This window comes from Gavia stellata, chromosome 18, assembly GCF_030936135.1.
Source record: "Gavia stellata isolate bGavSte3 chromosome 18, bGavSte3.hap2, whole genome shotgun sequence".
Classification (NCBI taxonomy): Eukaryota; Metazoa; Chordata; class Aves; order Gaviiformes; family Gaviidae; genus Gavia; species Gavia stellata.
In genome coordinates, this window is record NC_082611.1 from 20,163,864 (window position 1) to 20,184,458 (window position 20,595).

General features: G+C 50.3%; 1 protein-coding gene across 1 annotated transcript in view; it reads right to left on the reverse strand.

Moving 5' to 3' along the window:
* LOC132318653 (hydrocephalus-inducing protein homolog) overlaps positions 1-20,595 on the reverse strand; it is a 147,800-nt gene that overhangs the window by 58,679 nt on the left and 68,526 nt on the right. The window contains exons 18-22 of the mRNA XM_059826626.1: positions 14,403-14,641; positions 11,221-11,476; positions 9,123-9,266; positions 7,255-7,398; positions 6,086-6,399 (exon numbers count right to left, since the gene is read on the reverse strand). Of these exons, the coding sequence (XP_059682609.1) occupies positions 6,086-6,399; positions 7,255-7,398; positions 9,123-9,266; positions 11,221-11,476; positions 14,403-14,641 (1,097 nt within the window). The remainder of the gene's footprint in view (positions 1-6,085; positions 6,400-7,254; positions 7,399-9,122; positions 9,267-11,220; positions 11,477-14,402; positions 14,642-20,595) is intronic.

The following is a 20,595-nucleotide window of genomic DNA, read 5'->3' on the forward strand; positions in this document are numbered from 1 at the left end:
TTAGTCAAATGGTTTAGTTTTAGATAGTCCTGCGAGGAGCAGGGAGTTGGACTCAATAAACCTTATAGGTCCTTTCCAACTTGAGATATTCTATGATTCTATGAACCAACGCTCCTGTGCAGCTACAAGGGCAGTAGGAATGGCAGTTCTTCACACCACGGCTATTTTCAGGGATGAAGAGACGGGCCAGCTGATGACAGATGATTTCTTTTTTTTTTTTTTAACAGGGTCATTTAACAGAGTCTATGGCAGCATGGAGTGGCTCCTCACCTAGAGCACATGGAGCTGGCGGCTGTGGCCAAAGAAACCGTTGGGGACCAAAACGCTGGCTTTGGCCACCTGACTTTGAGAGGAACAGCAAGCATTACTTCTGCTCCACGCTGGGACAATCTCCGGCCTCCTCAGTGATAGAAGAGGAAACCACAGCACCGGCACATGCCGGACAGATCCCACACTTTCTGAAAAAGAAATGCGTGATGATGTCTTGGGAAATGATCTCCCTCACTGGTACACTCCTCGTCTGCCTTAAACCAGCCAGTAAGCACCAAGGGATCTGAAACCCACCCAAAACCCATGCTGTCCACCCACCATCCCGGTATCAGCCTCTCGAGGGGAAAGAGAGAAGGAAGAGCATTAGCTTCACTGTCCAGCCTCACACACGACAAAATCCCTGTTCTCTGGAAGGGTTTTTGCTGCAAATCCCTGTCTCGGCAGCAGCTAGCTCCGGGCTGAAGATGGGACCGGCAGGGAGCTGAGCTCTCCATCACCTGTGTGCTAGGAAGCGCCTTGGACTAGAAGGGATCAGCACAAAAATCCCCAGGGCAGATTTATACCCAAAAACATGTGAAGATTTGACACGTGGATTCAAATCTGGCCTGAGCTCCTACTCCTAAGAGTTTAAAGGTTTCTCAGCTCCCCTGTAAAGACAGGGATGTACCAAAGAGCACAGCAATACTACAAACGACACTCTTGGGCAGAGCAATGCCAGCGGGTTCAGACGGATTTTCCCTTAAGGAACACTGTTTGATGCACAGCTTGCATGATGTAGGAAAAGTGTGATGGGTGAGAAACAGCTGGAAAGATTAAGAGAAACGAGGTCTGGAAAATTATGTCACCTTACTCATCATCACCAGATGCAGTGACAGCAGCTCAGCAAATAAACAGGCACAAATAGCCTATCCTGCCACCCAGGATTCGGTTCCTGAACCGATGCTGTTGCTCTGCCTCAGCCAGGCTACGACAGCAAGCTGTTCCCACAAACCAAACAAACCCCCCCCCCCCCAATCAACATTTTGTTGCCTAAACAGTAAAGCTCTGCAGAGACGGGGTCTTGAGCAGCAGCCCAGCGGCAATTAAAGCATGAGCCATCCAGGCAGCACAGGCGTAATGGCGTTTATAGGGAGAAGGACGTTGTTTGCAGTGCAAACGTACCTTGGGTACCCACTGCATGCCTTGGGTAATGAAGACGTTCAGAAAGCGAAGAGAGAAGTCGGCTGCTCCCCAGGTTCCCTAGCTGAACATCGCTGGCAGGGCAAGAAGTCACCTTCCAGCCAGCGTTTGCTGGCCAGCTGTAAGACCAGAAGGCAACCCCCGTCCAACCGCAGCCCACTCAGGGCACGGATGGCACATAGATATCTCCCACGCTTCGTCCTGATGGCACAGGACAAAGTCAGGGAGAGAGTCAGCTGCCTGACACCACCTTGGCAGGGACATGCAGCGCTTTCCACCCAAGCAATAGTTTCTCCTTCACCTCCCCTGCCCTCAATTCACTCCTCCAACACCCTGGGGCTGCTCCCCGGTCTGCCGGGCCAAATGAAAGCTCTCGGGGTCTGTCACCCTCATGCAAAGGAGGAGGCTGAGTCTCAGAAAACCCAAGTGTAACACTTGAAGTGATTCCCACGCAGCCGTTCTGGGCTCCAACCTCCATTGCGATGGCCCAGGTAAAAGTCCTCCAGGTGCTCAACAGTGAAACCGTTGGGCAGAAGCCCCGGGGCAGCAGAAGCTGTCACAAACCTGCAGCTTCCCAGCAAATGAGCTGGGGAAAAAGCAGTGTCGTGCTGGAAGGCGCAAAGGTGGAGGGTACATGGTGAGGGTCACCATGCTGAAGGTGGAGGTAGAGAAGAAAGAAGTTTACAGACATGTTGCAAATAGGAAATCATCACACTCCAACCTTCGTTCTGATAAAGCATCACTGTACCATGCCGAGTAGATGGGTTTATGTCTCTAATACAGACTTGGCAACAACATATGCTCACTCACTCCTGGCTCCAAACCCCTCCTTGGCACTCACTGTATTTACTTTTCATCCTTTCTGGAGGGGAACAGGTCACAAATTTCCCCAAGTCGCCCTTGCTTCAGCTCCCCAGTGCCTCTGTCCACGAGTACAGAGCCTGTCCATCAGCCACTCACGGCAACCAGACTGCCACCCCAGAAGTGAAGCCTTCCCGGCACCCAGCCCTTGCTCCAAGAGACTCCGTCTCCAAAAAATAAGAGGCCACTTCTCTGTTACACCGAGCAAACCGCTTCTCAGCTGCTGCCAAACCACACACGGCTGAAGGACACCTTCAGCAGCACATTTCCATCACGACTCAGTCCTCCTTTTCTAAGTTACCCATGGGATTGAAGCAGGAGAAATAGCACCCATGGGGCTAACCAAAGCCCAAAACGTCCTGCCCCGAGGAGCTGATTGCACTGCGGGGTGAGAAGGGGGTATGCTCTACTGTCACCCATCCCAGACTCCCCAGCATCAGGGGCACGGTGGATGTGTGCATGTCTGATGTATATTCTCACTGCTGATGTTGCTACCTCTCCCCTCCGGTGGCTGACAGAGCACTGCTGTCAGGTTTTTGCCTTGCACTGTTTTTCACCGTCTACATTTTCCATTTCTTCCTTGCTATAAAAACAACAAAGCAAAAAACTCATCAAATACAATACAGAATTGATTTGGGTTTTTTTTTTGTCAGTACCAAGGCTGAGATCTGGCTCGCAGGGTCCCTGCAGTGCAACCTGCCAGGGGACATGGAAGGAGAGAGGGCAGAGGCATGAGGAATTACTAACACTACAGGAAGATGCACTTGGGAGGAGAAAGGCTGCTGGTTTGTTCAAAACAAATTGCCCAAGAAAATCCTGGATGGAAAGGGAAGAGTCATTTTCTAGATGTTTAGGCCAACAAACTCTTTCCCCAAAGAATCTACTGGCAATTCATTACGCTGCCTTTGTAGCCAAGAAGTTCCCACTCTCCAGAGATGTCGGACCAATGCACGGAGGGGGCTTGACATGTGCCATGGAAGTGCAGAGCTCCTGCTGATCCATCCTGGCACACGGAGCACACGGCGTGTGTTAGCTCTGTCCCAGGGAGGGAACATGGCTCGCGTGAAGGGGACAAAGAGGTGATGCAGGAACAGCAACGCTCAAAGTAAATGACAAGGCCTGGACCCTTAATGAAGGATGAAAACTCTAGAGAACAGCTAAGTTTGGGGATGAGCCTTTGTCACAGGTCTCTAAGAAAATCCTTGTATACCCTTTGCATTTAATGCCTTCCTTTTGATGGGGATCCCAAACAAAGCTGAGAAGCTGAGTACTGCCCTTAGAAAGGGGGACAAATCAGTCTTTCAAGAAACCTTTAAGGTAAGAAAGGTGATGAAATGTTTGAATTTGACTCCAGATCTACTGTCTCCTCCTGGGCGATTCTGGAGATCCACTCCAACGCTGCAGAAAACATCTTGGTGCAAAGGCTTAACTCAGCTTTGAGCTATCACAGGTCCAAGGGGTGAGGAGAGCCTATTCTCAGTTTGTCTCTAACCACATAGGTCTAGAAGAAGAGTAACCATGAGAGATTTACGGCTCAGCAGTGTCAGAGAAGGGGCATGGGTTGGCATGAGTTGGGCATGTCCAAGCACACAACAACGGTTGGACTGTGTTGCTCATATGATTGCTCTGCTCCAAGTAGCAGCAGTGACTAAAGTGTAAGGAGAAAAAAATGGGTTGAACAATTAGAAGAGAAAAAGAAAAAGAGATCTAAGCACACAGCGCCCTGTCCAGGCAGAGAAACAACACTTTTCTCTCCTGGCCAAAATAAATAGATGTGTCTGATTGGCGCTGGGAGTCTCTGATGATCGGCTCCAGCAAGGTTAGATGCATGGACGGTTAAATTCTATTGATCTCACCTTCCTGAGACCTGATGTTTGATTCCCTCAATGTCAGACTGAGTTAGTTTGATCTGACAATTCAGAATACCAACACTGCTTAATGTGGACCAGGAATAATATCTGACATGTTGCTCTTCTGCAGGGCTCTTAATGAGCAATTTGAGGTGTTAATAGCTTGGAGACCGTCTTCATTTCCAGCTCTGCCACAGAGGATCACATGGTGTCTGCTGAGGGACCCGGAGAGTACATTACTGCTTAATTAATATGCAGAGCAGAGAAGGGAGCTGTCGTAACGTCCACAGCGCTAACGAGCCAGCAAAGGGGCTATGCCAAACCCTGTGGAGCAGAGGCTGCTATCCTGCCAGATGCTCAGGACCCTCAACTGCTACCGACTCAGCAGAGTCGGGTGACTCCGCACCCGCTGGAAGAATGAGCACCTGCAGGCTCAGGTCCAGCAAAGCCAATGTAGGTGGAGACGGCGTAATTAAAAGCTGAGAACTGATTCAGCATTCGCATTTTCAAAAACCTAAATTGGTTCTAAAAAAAAATAAGAGTAAAGATAAACAGGCAACCAGCCAACAAGTGGCCCCAGAGGAAATTAATTCCACACAGGCTTCGCTGCAATGTGTTTGTTTCTCTTATAAAATATATGCATTGTTCCATCATCAAAATTAGATTTTCCCTTTAGCTGGTAATTAAACCCTAATCTAATTTACCAGGAGATGACAGGGGCCTCCAAGCAGAGCTTACAGCCCTGCTCCTCTTCCCCTGCCCGCCTCCCTCCACCTGCTTTTGCAGACTTTCCTCTGCATTTTAGGGTCTGTTCTTGAAGGCGCTGTGCATCAAGAAGGGCCACACTAAAGACTTGTTGTTACTTGGCAAGAGCCAGCTGTGGATGGGCTACCCCAATGCCCAGATGTTCTCCCCCCAAGCCCTCCTCATAGCCATAGCTAATTTCCACTTCCCAGTAGGTTGTCTCCTCTGAGCCAGATCCCAATGCCCTGAACAAAACTGTTTATTGATGATCTCCGGTATTTGTAATAGCAGCACTTCAATGCACAATGGGTGATTTTGCTCGGTTTCCTAGGGCATTATGGAAAAACCATTTGTGACTGTAATTAAAACTGCCCAGACTAGACTTTTGTACTATGTAGAGAGGCCACAGCAGGACGAACTGCTAGAAATCTGTTTATAGATGTGCTCTGGCATGACTACAAGATTGGCTTGGAAACCACAGACCAGCGCTGGGTGGCCCTGCTCCCAGGGGATGTTCAGATAAGTCCTCCCCCCAACATCTACAGCTGCACTCGAAGCTGCAGCAGGACCTGCCATTTCGCTGCAAAACACTAAAGAGCTGTTTGGCGAATATGACGTGCAGTTGAGCAGATGAAAACTCACTTCACCAAGGTGGTGTTTGCCTCAGGCCACAAAGGTCTGAGAAAGCAGCTTTCCACACCAGCTTTCCTTCCCAGGGGAACCAGGACGGGGGCTACGGCAAAGCAGCAGCAAGAGACTGGGGCAGCAGCACATCGTTCTGGTGGCAGTGCCTGTGTAGGTTCTTTGTATGACATGACGACAAGTAGGGTTGGCAGGGAAGGAAGAGAGCTCCCGTTATAGATCTGCTTTTCCAAGCGCCTAAGCATGGCTCTGTAGCTCCAGACACCAAGCAGGATTCTAGGCTACGGGCTATGCGAAAAGTGTTGGTCGTGTCTTACGGTCCCAGCTTGGCTGGAGAACGCTGCCTCTTTCCCAGCATCAAACTGGTGGAGATCACCTATTCCCTACGCATCGAGCCTGACCACGCCTGGTAGGTGTTATTTCCACAAGGGAAAGTTGAAGGCAATTTGTCGGATCCCAGGCAAACAGCTTGGTCTTGGCAAAGTACAAACAGGACACCAGGAAGAAGAGCTTCAAGGAAAGGGCACTGGTGCACGTACCTCATCTGCTTCGCGTGGCTGTCCACCAGGAATGACCAGTGGTACTGGACAAGCAGCGGGCTGCAGTTAGTCATCTCGACATACTGGACAGCTTCAGTGTCGTTCAATATACAGCCGAAGTCCAGGGCTGTGGTCTCGATGTGGAGATTCGGGAAGTAGACCTCTCCCCGAACGGTGACCTGCTCCTCACGAGGGTGCTCGAGAAAGTGTATTTTCAGAGCCTTCTCTGCTACCCAGGTGTTCAAATGCTCTTCAAAAGCAGGGTTAAATCTGATGGAGAGGTGAAGCTCCTCCCCTACCTCCAGCTTCATGGGCTGCAAGGAGATGAAGAGTATTAAGCACCAGTGTGATGAAGTCCCAAGGTCTGATGGCATGAAACGTGTAAACATTCAACATGTGACCCCAACGTGGCCTTCTCAGTTCATCCTTCCTTTTCTTTACAGCGTGCACGTGACCGCAAGCACCACACCACTCTTGTCTGAGACTATCTCAGGCTCATGCCTCTGGGCCCTGCATCAGTACAAGAGGGAAGTAAATATTGTTCTCCTGAATTCTGGACCCACAGAAGCTATACGCTAAATACATAACCAAACCAGCACTCTGGCAAGCCAGGGCCTTTTGCCCTGACTCTACAGGAACTCCTTTATCCTCACAGCACAAGCGCAATGGCATTGCAGCCTCACCCTTGCAGGTGCTAGTCACTGGCACGGCACAGAAATGGTGGCCGTGCCTACCACAACACGTTTTGCAGAGTCCATACCCAACACCTTCCACCAACAACGGGGCAGGTGCCGGGGAGCGGCTGGAGGAGCATCCTCAGCCTTCTGGAAAGCAGGGCTGCTCTTGAAGGGAGCAAGCTGCTTCTTGAGGTTATCTGGATGGCTGCTGGAGAGCTAGGATGGATTCCAGGAGACATCTTTACTACATGGCATGTCCAGACCTAGTTGCATGCTCCCCTCTCCTCATGGCTTAGAGCCAGGACATATTTCCCCAATTCAGATGATATTTTGGTTCCTTCAGCAACTTGTTTTGAATCTAATTTAGTTCGGGCCAGTCTACTGCTGATTCTAAAGAATAAACCTCTCTACCAGAGGACCTCCCAACAGAAACGCACCACCACACTCCTCCCTCTTCAAACCCCACCAGCACGAAGGTCCACGGCTGCTCACCTGAACATCTGCGGGGAGGGGCTGCCGGTCCGCATCGCAGATCACGAAGGGTTGCTCTAGGGCCAGGACAACGCTGAGTGGCAGGGAGGAGTTGTTTTTTAAAGAAAGAGGCTGGTACTGAAGAGCAAGGACATCACCGGGTTGCTACAGAAACAGGAGACAAGGGAAAAAAACAACCTGAAGCGACCACGGACATCCTTTCCTTTCTGATGCGTTTCAAGTTTTTCAACCCCAGAAGAGCATACACCTCTATTTACTATTTTTATTCACTTCTACCCTTCTAGAAAGGTTTCCTTGAAGTAGATCAGATGCTTCTCATCTTTAGAAACTAGAGCATCCCCCGGGGGACAGGGAAACAGTCTCAGGTACAGATGGGGGGATAGGACCCCGAGAGGAGGCAGCTGCTTGAACAAGATCAAAAGAGAAAGTGAACCCAGTTCATTTGTCTCCAGTTTTGTACCCTCTCTTGGGCGGAATGGCACAAGACTTTTCACGCACATACGGTCATTTCTTATAAGCCTATCGGTTCTAGTAGCCTCATAAAAGCAGTGATGCTAGTCAGAGGAGAAAAGCAAGCAGGATTTAGCCTGTAGTGGAGAGCCTGCAGTAGCCTACGGTTAGCTTTGAACATTTCCATGCACATACAGCCAGCGAGAAACCTCGACAGTTCGTTTGCAACGTGTCTCCTGCCGCCCCTGCTACAGTGACAAGGTGTCTGTAGCCTCAAAGCTCAAGCTCAGCCTAAGCTATTTCTTCCTGTTTACACATTGCTCTGGGCTTCCTGCATGGTTTATGTAAACTAGACAGTGTTTGGGAAACTAGTTCTGGGTGTATTGATATCAAACAGCTGCAGCGTCGTAACGCTCGATAAATCAGAGCGCGTGGCATCAAGCAGACCACAGGCAGACATCAGGCAGAGCTGAAAAGCTTCTAATTAAATCAGAACTGCCTGCTCACAGGATTTTGTGCTTCTCTGGAAGCCTAGGAACCAGAGGAGAGACCTGAAAACACAGAAACTAAATAAGGAAATATCTTCTCTTTTTCAGACTCCTCGCGGGAGAGGGAAAGATGATGCAGGAGTCAGGATCCACAGACTAAAGGGCACCTGCTTCACGTTGGTGTTATCACCACTGCGGCTGAAGGACGTCTGTGGGTCCTTTGAAGAAAGTGAGGCTTGGGGAAATGCAAAGAGCTAGCATCCATACCAACAGCAGAGAAGGCAAAGAGAGACAAGAGATGACAGTTTTTCCTCATCAGCCTGAGGAGTTGACAGCTAAATCAGTTTTTCTCAGCTCCCCTACAAGATCAGTGTTCAGACTTCACCGTGCCTTGGAGGATCCTTAAAAACCTCCCGTTATACTGAGTACAGAAACTGGTGTCTCTCTACAAGTGGCCACGATCCCCCTCAGCGGAGCAGCTGTAATCTCAGTTTTACTTTGGTGAAGTTAAGAAACAGTCCCATCCCTAAAAATGTCCTCACTTATTTTACAAAGCGCCTCAGGAGGGGTGAGGAGCGGGTTTAGCATCGCTCGGCTGCAGCCCCAGCACACGAGGTGGCTGAGCAAAGCCCACGCTGTCCTCGGGGGTCCCACACATCTCACCCTCCGCCCTTGGCTCAGCAGCTCAATTCTGTCTCCACATCAAAAAAGGCAGAATAGAGCTGCTGAGACTGTCCCCCAGCCCAGAGGAGCAAAATAATGATCTCGGTGTTAATGGTAAAAGCTTTGTCCTTCTCAAATCAATAGCCAAAGCCCCGAGGACTTGGAGAAGATATTTAACTTCCTCCTTTGAACACAAGCGCACACACCCCACGGGCTCTCAGTCATCAGCCAAGCTATTCAATGCCAGCATGCAATCCAAAGACTTACCTTCTCCACACGGAAAGTGACTTCTCTGGAGGATAGCTGCACAACAGGAACAACAAACTCACAGGTGACATCCACTTGCATGATCTGTGCCTTCCCTGCCTTGCTCCCCACCATGGCATGACACAGCAGCCGCTCCTTCACCACCTGCATGCAAGAGGCACACGTCACTCAGTGGGTGCTAGCAGGGCATCCAGAAAACACCCTGCAGTTGCTAGCCACCCGACCGTGGACATAAAGGATTTTGATAGCCTGGATAAAAACCATGCCATGGGATCTTGGCCATCAGCAGCTATTACTGCCCTAAAGTTACAGTCACTCATCTCCTCAACAGCCCCCCTCTTCCTATGCTGCATCCTATTTATTCTGCACTCAAATGTCCATAACACTACACCCCAACATCCACAAAAGGCACTTGAGTCATGTGCTGTCTACAACTGTAATAATCCCTGCCCCAAATAAAGATTTGATGTGCCCCATCGCTAAGCATAATGCTTAGGAAAGGCTGTAGGAATGGATTAAAAAATACGTAACTATATTAAGGGAAACAAGTGGTAGAAAGGCAAATGCCAGCAAACCCTCCCTTGGAAGCTTAGTGGAAAGGATCCATGGCAAAAACCCAACTAGCCAGCCTGCCTTCAGGTAAAGAGGGGATCACTCATTCCTAGGATGTACTGTGCCCTCCTAAAGCTGGTTTTAAGAGCAATCTCCCCAGAAAAGAGATGTCTTGCACTTTACACGAAAACCCTCTGCTGAAGCTGGATGCTCTTGCGTTCAAGACTTTTTCCTGATTTCTCATGGTTTCACTTTCCCAAATTCCTTCCGTCATTTCTCACTCTTCTCTCTGGTACAACACCACAACCCAACTCCTCATTGGAGCCTACAGTCTCCAAAATCATCTGTGTTGCACAGGCAGTGCAGGCAGTTGGGCTTCTGGCCAACCTGAAGAGTATTAAGTTCTCAAGAGCCAAGTAAGGTGGAAAGCCCACTCCCAGGCTCTGGGCTTTGATTGCACGAGCCAGGCAGCCACAACTCAGCTCACAGATCCCCTTTGGCCTTTCCAGGCAAGACACCCTCACCAGTGCCCTGATCACTTTGTTTCCTTTCCGGTACCTTTCTCCCTCTTCAGCAAAACCTTTGGGCTCAGAACTGCACAGGAACAGTCCCACCACAGTCAACTGAGTGAGTAATCAAGTCTTCCTCAAGCTGCTACTGAGGCAACCCTTTAAAACACCTTTCAAAGCACTGCTATCAGCAGGAGCTTAATGGGGATTTATTCCATAGTTGCTTAAACATCTGGAGCCAGGGAATGCACACCAGGGTTAGCTGCCAGTTGCCTTGCAGAGTTGGATTTCCCCTGGAAAGAAGGGTCCAGGGAGAACGCCCAGTGACCCTGCTGAAATCCCCACTCTCAGCTGCCATCCAAGGGTGCTGCAAGACCTGGCTGCCCTTGGGACACCGCGGCTGGCTGAGAGACTGGGGCGAGCTGTTATGGAAATACTGACAAAAGTCAAGCTGTCAAGTATAATGATCCCTGGGAAGAGGCTCCCCCGTGGAGAATGATCAGTAGAGCTGACACACCCTGTTCGTTTTTCTCCTCCAGGACTCGCTGCTAGACAAGCCCTCGGCTTCTGTTTGTCTACAGAGGAAAAATGATGCTGCTCCCAGACACTCCCTCCCCTCACAGGTGGTTTGTTTTACTCACTGCTTCCCCCAGATATATTACCTTGCATTTTTTAATCTCCTTTCTTCCTGTGTTCCTAGTCTAAGTGTAACTTATTTTCCCTGCCCTTCCTTTCTGCCTCAGCACACGGCACCTCGTAACCTGCTGTTTGCCCCTGAAGTAGGAATACTTCCTTCAGCCCGCATTTTGGTGTCAGCAAGTTGGGTTTATGGTAGCTATAGAAACACAAAAAAAAGCCTTAGCAACTGATGGTGGCCAGCAAGAAAAGCAACTGGTGCTGCCATGGTAACTTGTGGCATTAAATCAGTTTCTGGAAAGCTCTTGCTCATTTTCGCAGGAAAATGTCAAGGGGCTGCAAAAGAAGTCCCAGTGGATGTGATCAGATGGGAAAGGCTCAGCCCTCGTGGGGGACCTCACCTGAGGAGTGCTGGAGAAGCCTTCCAGCGTCATCTCCACAGTCTTGCCCGGCATCAGCTCCATCCTCAGCGGCCGAAGCCTGAACACGGGGCAGACGGGTTTGGGGCTCTGGGAGGCATCTTTGCCCTTGCTGTTACTGATGGCCGGGAGACGATGACGCAGGTGAAAGGGGGCGAAACCTTCCGTCGTCCAATAGAGCTGATGGGTGCGTCGTCCTTTATTGGTCAACTTGAAGTGGTAACTGCAGGGATCCAGGCTAGAAGAGAAGCAGAGACGGAAAATGTCATGGGAGCTGCTATTTCCCAGCGATCACCCAGCTTCAGCACCCTGATTTCATTATCTGACTGCACACTCAGCAATAAAGGCACCTCCAAAAAGGCTGACCTAGCTCAAAGCTACAGCAAGAGCCAGACCTTGGTTGCCCCGAAGTTTATGACCATCCAGCAGCTGGTCTGGTTGTGCACAGCAAGGAAAAGCTTCATGGAGAACATAGTGGTGGGTTGATCTCGGCTGGACTCCAGGTGTCCACCAAGCCACTCTATCACTCCCCTCCTTAGCAGGACAGGGTGGGGAGAAAATCAGATGGAAAAAACCTCGTGGGTCAAGATAAAGGCAATTTAATACAGCAAAAGCAAAGGCTGTGTGCGGAAGCTAAGGAAAATAAAAGATTTATTCTCTATTTCCCATCAGCAGGTGATGTCCAGGCACTTCCCAAGAAGCAGAGCTTCAGTACACTTAGCAGTTGCTCCACAAGACAAATGGTGTAATAACGAATGCCCCCCCTTCCTCCTCCTTTCTCTTAGCTTTTATTGCTGAGCAGGCGTCGTATGGGATGGAACATCCCTTTGGTCAGTCTGGGTCAGCTGTCCTGGCTGTGTCCCCTCCCAAGATCTTGCCCACCCCCAGCCCACCGGTGAGAGGGGAGTGTCGGAGAGACAGCTCGGATGCTGTGCGAGCACTGCTCAGCAGTACCCAAACCACTGGTGACTTATCGACACCTTCCAGCTACCAGTAGCAAGCACAGCACTATGAGGGCTGCTGTGGGGAAAAGGAACTCCATCTCAGCCAGACCCAACACAAACATCATCTCAGTTGCTGCAGACAGAGCATCACCAGCCTTTGGGGCTTAATAATCCGAGTATTTTTCCAAGGTGCAGGTCTCGCTGCATCAGACGCTAAGCTGGCCTGGCCGCAAGTAGAGGGAGGAACAGCTTCGCTGCCATTTCACCTTCCCCTTGGGAGCTGCTGCCTCAGATGGCTTCCTCCAAAGACGCTACTGGGGAGGCTGCAGGGTATAGACACTCATCTGGTGATCCGGGCACCGCTTGCCTCGCTGGTGGGATCTCATCCCTTAGAGAGCAGCCAGCCCTCATCGCCCCCAACATATCGCCCTTTGCCTGAACAGTGCAGCTGGTTTTGTGTTTTAGGAAGATAAATGCGCTCTGAGAACACAGGATCAACAGAAGTTTCCCCAATATGAACACGGCAGCAAGACCAGCTCTAGCTGCTGAGGGAACGGAGCGACAACCAGAGATGAGTAACTAGAGCTAGATATAAAACCAAATGAATATTCAATGGAAATTGATTCCTTCAGGTAAAGAAACACTAACCGCAGGCTAGTCTGGAGTAATTCTTTTACCCTCTATAAATCCGAGCATGACCAGGAAATGAAGAGTTCCTGGAACAGTTAGTGTCTTTTTGAAAGGTACAGAATATGTGGCTCACAAAATGCCTGTCTGCCATAAGCAGCTAAATACAAACACAGAAGCGACAGTATAGAACAAACCAGTCTTTGAAACAGACTGTTAAAAAAAAATGATGTATACAAGTTTAGTATGACATGGTGTACATTGCGGAGAGCAACAGATGAAAGCTTGGAGCAGCTCTGGGGAGATGCAGAATCTGTGGCTCTGGGAAAGCCCAACTCAGAGATGTTACCGGGGTCCCACCTCAGCTCAGCCGGTGGCAGCTCTGCAGCCGACACCAACGGCAACAGCTCCAAACAGAGCCTGCGGGTGAAGGGCGGCAGAACACAATGACATGAACCACCCCAACATTGTCCCCTGTGTTGCGTAGCCAATTTGTGGCTGCACGGAGCACAGGACACGCTGGACAAGCACCAACCTCCCTGCAATGTCCCTGCTGATGTGGATGGCTTGTGGATGCATATTTAAGTCGCTAAAAATCTATCCTAAATGCTTATGGTGGGATTAACCTGCTCCAACTAAAATTTTAGGTATCGGAGCACTGTGGACCCTCTTTGCAGCCAGGGAAAGGAACAGGCACCTCGAGAAGGTGATGCCTCTCGCCCCAAAAGGTCTCCAAACACAAGGTGAGCAGCACTTTGCAAAGCCTTAGTTTCCTCCCCTGTTTAATAAGGATGTGCCTGGTTTCAGACACGCCTGTTAGGATCGACAAATCCCCTCCTCTGAGCCAAGCTCTTTCAGTTGAAACTCCCAATTTACCCCACCCAACCTCAGCAGATCTCTCCTCCTCTCCCTTTCAGAGCTGGGCCTGCAGCCACCCTCGCTTGCCCATGCCCCGGGCTGCTGCTGCGGTCTTGACGGAGGAGACAGGGAGGAAAGCAGGCAGGAGAAACGAGGAAAGAGCGACTACGTCTAATAAAGAGCAGCCCGGCAGGGGAGCCGGGGATGATGAGTGAACTGAGGGATGATACAGGGCAAAGACAAATTCTGCTGCTCCTCCAGGACTCCCAGGCAGAGGGGAAATAAAACAGCACCATTAATTTAGTCGAGGAGTTGCTAACAAGCTACCTCCACGGTTTTCCGCTGTTGCAAGATGATACTCCACAGTGAGTGAAAAAGCAAGCCATGTTACTGCAAAGGGAAATATGTTTATACTCGTAATGCAGCGTTTTCCAGCCGGAGGCTTTCGGGGACCTGCTGTTTTCCTTCGTATCTTTATTTGATAAAGTGAGGAAATAAAGGTATTATAACTAAGGGCAATTCAGTGACAATTTAGCAACTGGTGTCCATTTTGGTGGCTTTTGAGGGTATCTAACGTCTTTCAACTGGCCATAAAATGCTTCTAAAGGAATTCTTGTGGCTTCAGTGAAATGGAGCCAGGACCTTGAGCACGGGAGGAGAACTAGCCTGAAGGACCACAGCAAAACTCCTCCTGGCTGAGCCCATGGCAGAAGCGGGTGATGAGAGATATCCTACCTGAAGTGGGGTCCCAAGTTGAGCTCCGGACCAAAAGGTTTGTCAGTGACAATCGTGGTGCCGATGCCGACAGCCTGGACGGGGATGACGTAAGAACGACTGTTCTCTATGAACAGGTTCACCTCGTCCTTGAATTTCTCCGTGTCATCCAAGTTCGCTATGACGGTCACAGACACTTCGCTCTCAGGGGGGATCACTCCTCTACGGGGTTCAATCCTCCAGCGCGAGCGTTTGCCAGCCTGTAAGACAAGCCAAACACTAATGAGGATGGAAACCATGGACCCTGGTCTCTTGTGGGGCGCAGGAAAAGGAAGGACTAAAGATATGAGGGTAAAAAACATAAAGGCTTCATTTCCCTAAATCTAAGCTACAGTGTCTGGAAAGAACAACTACGCAGGAGCTTACACAACCTGTAATTTACCCTCCTTTAACAGACTCACTTCATTAACCCAGTCTTGCCCAACCCAAGAGATGCTCATCCTCAGGAGAAGGTTATTCCCCCTCTTCTTTTGGTCTCTCTTTCGGACTGCACACCAAGGGAAGCTACTTTATCTCTCCTACCTTCCCAACCACGGTCGCCAGGTTTGCATCAAGGCTCAAGGCCAGAGGAAGCCAGGACTGCTCAAATCCCACCGTGGCAGCGGGATACTGCTGAGAGCCTGAAGAATAACTCTGCAAAACCGGTCCATCAAAACCCCAACACCAAAGTCTTCTTTCCCAAGAGTTCGGCAGTGCTTTTCAACAGCCCCTGAAGGACTGAAGCACTCGGGCCCCACTGATCACCAGCTGCAGCGAGGTGTCCCACTGTCCTTGGCCTTGAAACATTCAGCTCTAAGTGTTTACAGCAGGGCAGTAAAGAACTAAGCAGAAAGAAAGGGCAAGACATGCCCTGTGGGCATGGCCCCGGCTTCCCAAGCGTTCTCTTCCTCTGGTCTCTCACAGACCTCCCTTTACAGATGGGGCAATAAGGGCGCTGGACCCCCAATTCCATTTAAAACCACGTTCGCAGGGAGCAAGCTTGCAGCAGACAAAGAGAAACGCATGCAATGCTCCCTGGCCAGCCTGAAATGCACTGGGATGTAGATGTACGGCTTCAAAGTGTCCACCATGATGTTAGTGGCACACGCACTCCACAGTTCAGTGCTGTGTTCGGGATAACAGGCACTACTCACCCAAAACACCTCAGTATTGTAAGAGAAAAGGGGGTTTTCTATTTTTTTTTTTTTTTTTTTAAATGAAAAGCAATGATGAGCTTGGAGGCCTGACATGATCCCAGTGCCTGATCCAGGTGAAGTCAGCTTGAGTTTCCATCTGCCAGGCTGGCGGCACTGAGCTCTAACAGGACACCAGACAGCCCAAGGGAGAAGAGCATCAGAAAACCAAGCAGCACTTCAAAGTCATGGAAAGCATTTTAAATAACCCCCCAAAACGAGGGTAAGACTAGCGGGAGGCCAGGGAAGCAATAACTTGCTGAGCATTCAGGGTCCCAGCAGCGTGGGTAGGCGCCCCAGCTACAATAACTCCTCAGGCTGACTGCGCCCTGCACGGAGAGCGGGTCAGGGCTGCATGCCTGCATCCCAGGATGGAGCATGCCAAAGGCATCACAATTATTCCAGGCGCTGGCAAAACTAATAAACTCAGTTCCATTTCATTTATCCTCTAGAGTTGCAAGAGAAAGTCTTAAAACAAAGGCAACATAAGGGTGGAATCACAGACTCACAGAATGAGAGGGGTTGGAAGGGACCTCTGGAGATCACCTAGTCCAACCCCCCCACCAGAGCAGGGTCACCCAGAGCAGGTTGCACAGGAATGCGTCCAGGTGAGCTTTGAATATCTCCAGACTCCGCAACCTCTCTGGGCAGCTTGTTCCAGTGCTCTGACACCCTCGAAGTAAAGAAGTTCCTCCTCACGTTGAGATGGAACTTCCTATGACCAAGTTTGTGCCCGTTACCTCTCGTCCTGTCGCTGGGCACCACTGAAAAAAGACGCCCCATCCCCCTGGCACCCACCCCTTCAGTATTTAGAAGCATTAATAAGATCCCCCTCAGTCTTCCCTTCTCCAGACTAAAAAGACCCAAGTCCCTCAGCCTTTCCTCATAAGAAAGATGTTCCAGTCCCCTAATCACCATCGTAGCCCTTTGCTGTACCCTCTCCAGCAGCTCCCTGTCCTTGAGTGGAGGAAGGTAGTCGGCACAGGCTAAACCCCGGGGCTCTGCATCTCCAGGGAGCGCAGGCTAGGCTTTTTTCACTCCTACACCTTCCACATCCATTACTACCTGCAACCTTACTCTCCAGCCTTCTGGTTTGGGACCTCATACTCTGTTAGGGAATATTCTTATATTCCCTTTGAGGTCTGGCTAATTATCATTTTGGTTTCTGCGCCCCCCAACACTCCCTGCCTGCAGAGGGTAAGCAGTGCTTGAAAACCAGGCTGAACCTCAGGGTGTCTAGCGAGACTGGAAGATGGCAAACAAAGCAAAAACCTGTCAGCAGAGCTCTACCTGCTTACCCAGAGAGACTACAGTCACTGAAAATTCATCAAATCAGCACCACATTTATTTTCATCTCAAAGGCCAGTGATGCACACAACCCCAGGCAGGCAGACAAGAGAAGACTGACCTCACTCACCACATAGGATCCCACCAACCCTCTGCTGTTGTCCCTGCATCCCATGTGTAGCCTCAGTGGAGCCTCAGAGGCATCCACTGCGCTGCCATCAGCCAAGGGCTACCCAGCCAACACGTTCATGCCAAGCCGGTGGGTGTTAAGTCTTCATTGACGGTAATGTACAACTTTTCCTCTGATTCATGCTGACACAGGGTAGCTCGCTTGAAAAGGAGACCTGATAGCTCTGCTCCAGAGGTGAATCTGCAAGTCTGCTATCTGACAAAGCTCATTTATCAAAGCTTGGCAACAAGCCGGGCAGTAAATTGTACCCAAGAAACTATTACTGAGGAATAACGATAGGCTGTCTCGACGGAGCCAGACTTTGCATTTCCCAGGGTGACCCAGCGCAGACCCACCAAGCCCTACCAGGCCAACAGCCCACTCCGGAGGAGCGTGATTTGCATCGCGTCCTCATTCCTTCAGTCAGCGTTTGGTGCGGGTCCGAGGGGCAGAACAGTGCATCACTGAACAGGAGACCTGCCGGGACCAAAAGGCTCTGCCGGGCCACATTCACTCAGGTTTCTAGGTCAGCTCCTGCCTACACCCAGCCAGGCTGTGTCCCAGAGACAGGAAATCTCATGGAGCCATGCTGAAGAATTCCATCACTTTGGAGAGCAAGATCTAACTTCTGATGACACCCCTGCTACTTGCTTCTCCCTGAATGCTCTGGAAAATGATGCAATAGCCGTACGCACTGGATAGACAAAGACAGTGGCTATTTTTATCCCTGTAGGAGCTTGCGCTATCGGACATCAGAGTCCCTGAGTGCTAGGCAAGGGTAGGGATCAATCACTTAATCAAGAAGTTCAATGCTAAGATCATTAGCTTCTCCCAGGACAGATTTCCATTGCCAAAATTTGATGATAACAGACACCAGCGTGCATCTGAGAGACGGATGGATGGATGGAAGGATGGCTGCCTGCCCTAAGGGACGACTGAGGAGCCACCACACTCCGTTCTCTTGAAGCTACTCAAAGCGAGTTAATTAAAGGGGTCTGGTCATTCTGGCCTTGCACAAGCGAAAGAGGAAGCAGAACTCAGTATTAAAAATGCAGCTGTACTTTACCAAGCCATAGCTCTAGGGAGAGAGCGTTCCCACCACGTCAGGCTGACCCATCGCTCCTCGTGGAGGTTGCACATGATGGGGAAATAAAACCCCATCATACCTCAGTTGTGCGGAGAGCCTTGTCCCAGGTGTTTTCGCAGTCCTGAGGTGGGGGACCCCACCTTCTTCGTTTCCAAGCTACTCTTTAGCCGCACAAACTGCCAGTGGCAGAAAACAGCACAAAAGCACCCCGAGCCCCAGCACGAGGTGGAGATCAGAGCGCGAGGCTGACTAGGTGCTCCCACCAACAACCAGCCTCCTCCCGGCACCTCAGCACCAGCATCTCCTCGGCAAAAGCATGGGGACCACCTTGGTTTAGCCTCTGCCCCAGCGCACCATCAAGGGGATGCTTTATGAAAGCAAGAGGCAGAGCCTTTAAAGCCAGTAAAAATATAAAAACTAAAGCATGGCACTCACTGCCACTGACAACGCAGCCTAATTTGTCACGCTTGGTTCAGCTAATAGCAGACTGGTGAGGGAGCTAACGAAGCCTCTCTCCACCTTTGGCCCCTGCCCACAGCTCACCCCTCCAGACCCCATCTGCCCTCCCCACTGAGCTGGGGAGACCAGTGCCACCGCTCTGCACATCGGGGTTCGCCAGCCAGGACTCAGGCACGGCTTGGCCGGCTGCTGCCCAGCACAACATTTAGTAACCAAACTCCTCCCGCTTTTCCTTTGGGAAAAGCACTCCGCTGAGTCACTCTTGCTTGTAGGAACATAATTGCCTTGAAGACTTCTACCCTTCTTTAATTCAGTTGGCCAACGGGTGCAGCGCAATACGACGAGCTTAGTTTCCCTAGACGAGCAGAACAACAACTTCTTCAATTACTGAAATACAGCAATTTTGAAAGGGCATGAACTCATATAAGATACCTGACATGATAAAAAAACCCTTTTCCCTGTGGCCAGGTTTCAGGCACCTTTTCCAAGGTCTCCTCCAAACCTCTGCTCCCCTAAGAGCCACATGCCCTGGACCTAAGCCTGTGCAACCCTGGCAGGGACACGGCCTTCCACCTTCCTCAGCTTTTCATACAACCGGTTGCCAGCACAAGACCGGACCCTCCTGGCCCTGACCCCCGTTCATGACCGATGGCGTGAGTTTCCAGGCATGGTCCAGCTCTGGCATGACCAAGCTGGGTGGAAATCAGCAAATCGGTGCTGCTGTATTAGCAAAACACAGCCTTTAAAAACCAAACCAATGGTTTAAGTCTAAAGGTGAGCTTTCAGAGCACCATGAGGCTCTGCTGGGACAGCTCTGGAAAGAGTTAAGCCTATGCATCTTATCTTCAAAAGCTCTGCTCACCTTGGAAGAGACCACATATTCAGGGCCAATGCTGCCCATACCCTGCAAAGTTAATGTAACACTCCTCTCTAAACAGCATTGCAGGTATCATTTGAAGGGCACGGCACTGCCTGCGTCTCGCTACGAGCAAACACTGACAGGCTGCCTAATTATTCAGATGCTCCGGGAAACAAAAAAATAAATGTAATTTACAGTAGATTTCAAAACCACCCTCTTGCCGATTCAAGTCTGCTCCGACTTCAGCGAGAGCAGCTGGAGAGAGCTACGAACAATGCTGACAGGCTCTGCGAAGCCTTCCCTCCCGCAGCCTGCACAATTTGCTCAGATAACAAAATCGCGCATCAGCCAGAACAAGAAACAGAATCACTAAAGCAGCATCCCTTTATCGGCACTGGTTTGAAGTTTATCCCCACGTTTTGCTGTCCCTCTGTATGACCATTTCTTTCACAAAGGGAACGTCGTCAAAAGCTTGAGATAATAAGCAATGAAATTAGTAAATGAAACAAATCCTGCGCTAAATGAGGAGAGAAGCAAGTACGGGAATGGGAACTGCGTGTTCTCTCCTTGCTTACACCGAGTTTGACCAAGAGCCTTTATATGCTGCCTCAAAATCAGTTGATTTTCTCCACTGAATCCCAGTGAGAAGATAAACAGTTACAGCTTTTTTTTTTTAAATAAACAAAACTTGGTCTCTTCTGCAACGTCAGCTCCAGTTCAACCTGACGGCAGCTCATCCCTGGGAAGGTGGAAGGGGATCTGCTCCCCAGGCGCTCTCCTGAAGACAACAACACATCTGGCTGGACAACCGCTGCTGGAAAAACCAGGCGGCAGCGAGCTCCATCAGGAGCACAGGGCTCTGGATTAGGGAGGTCAAGGATCCCGTCAAAGGAGACTGGACCTCAAAATTAGGAAACAGAGCACCGTCACTACAAGGGGAAGTCCCAAGAAAGTTTTTTCCTCTCCTCCCTCATTACAAGGCACCAGGAAAACACCGTTTGCCTCCCTGCGGTAGCACATAACAGACCCAGCGCGGTGGTTATGCAGGCAGAAGAAAGCTGCCGCTGATTAACAAAAATTACACCCTAAGCCTGTCTTCTCTTTCCTGATCACACAGGCGT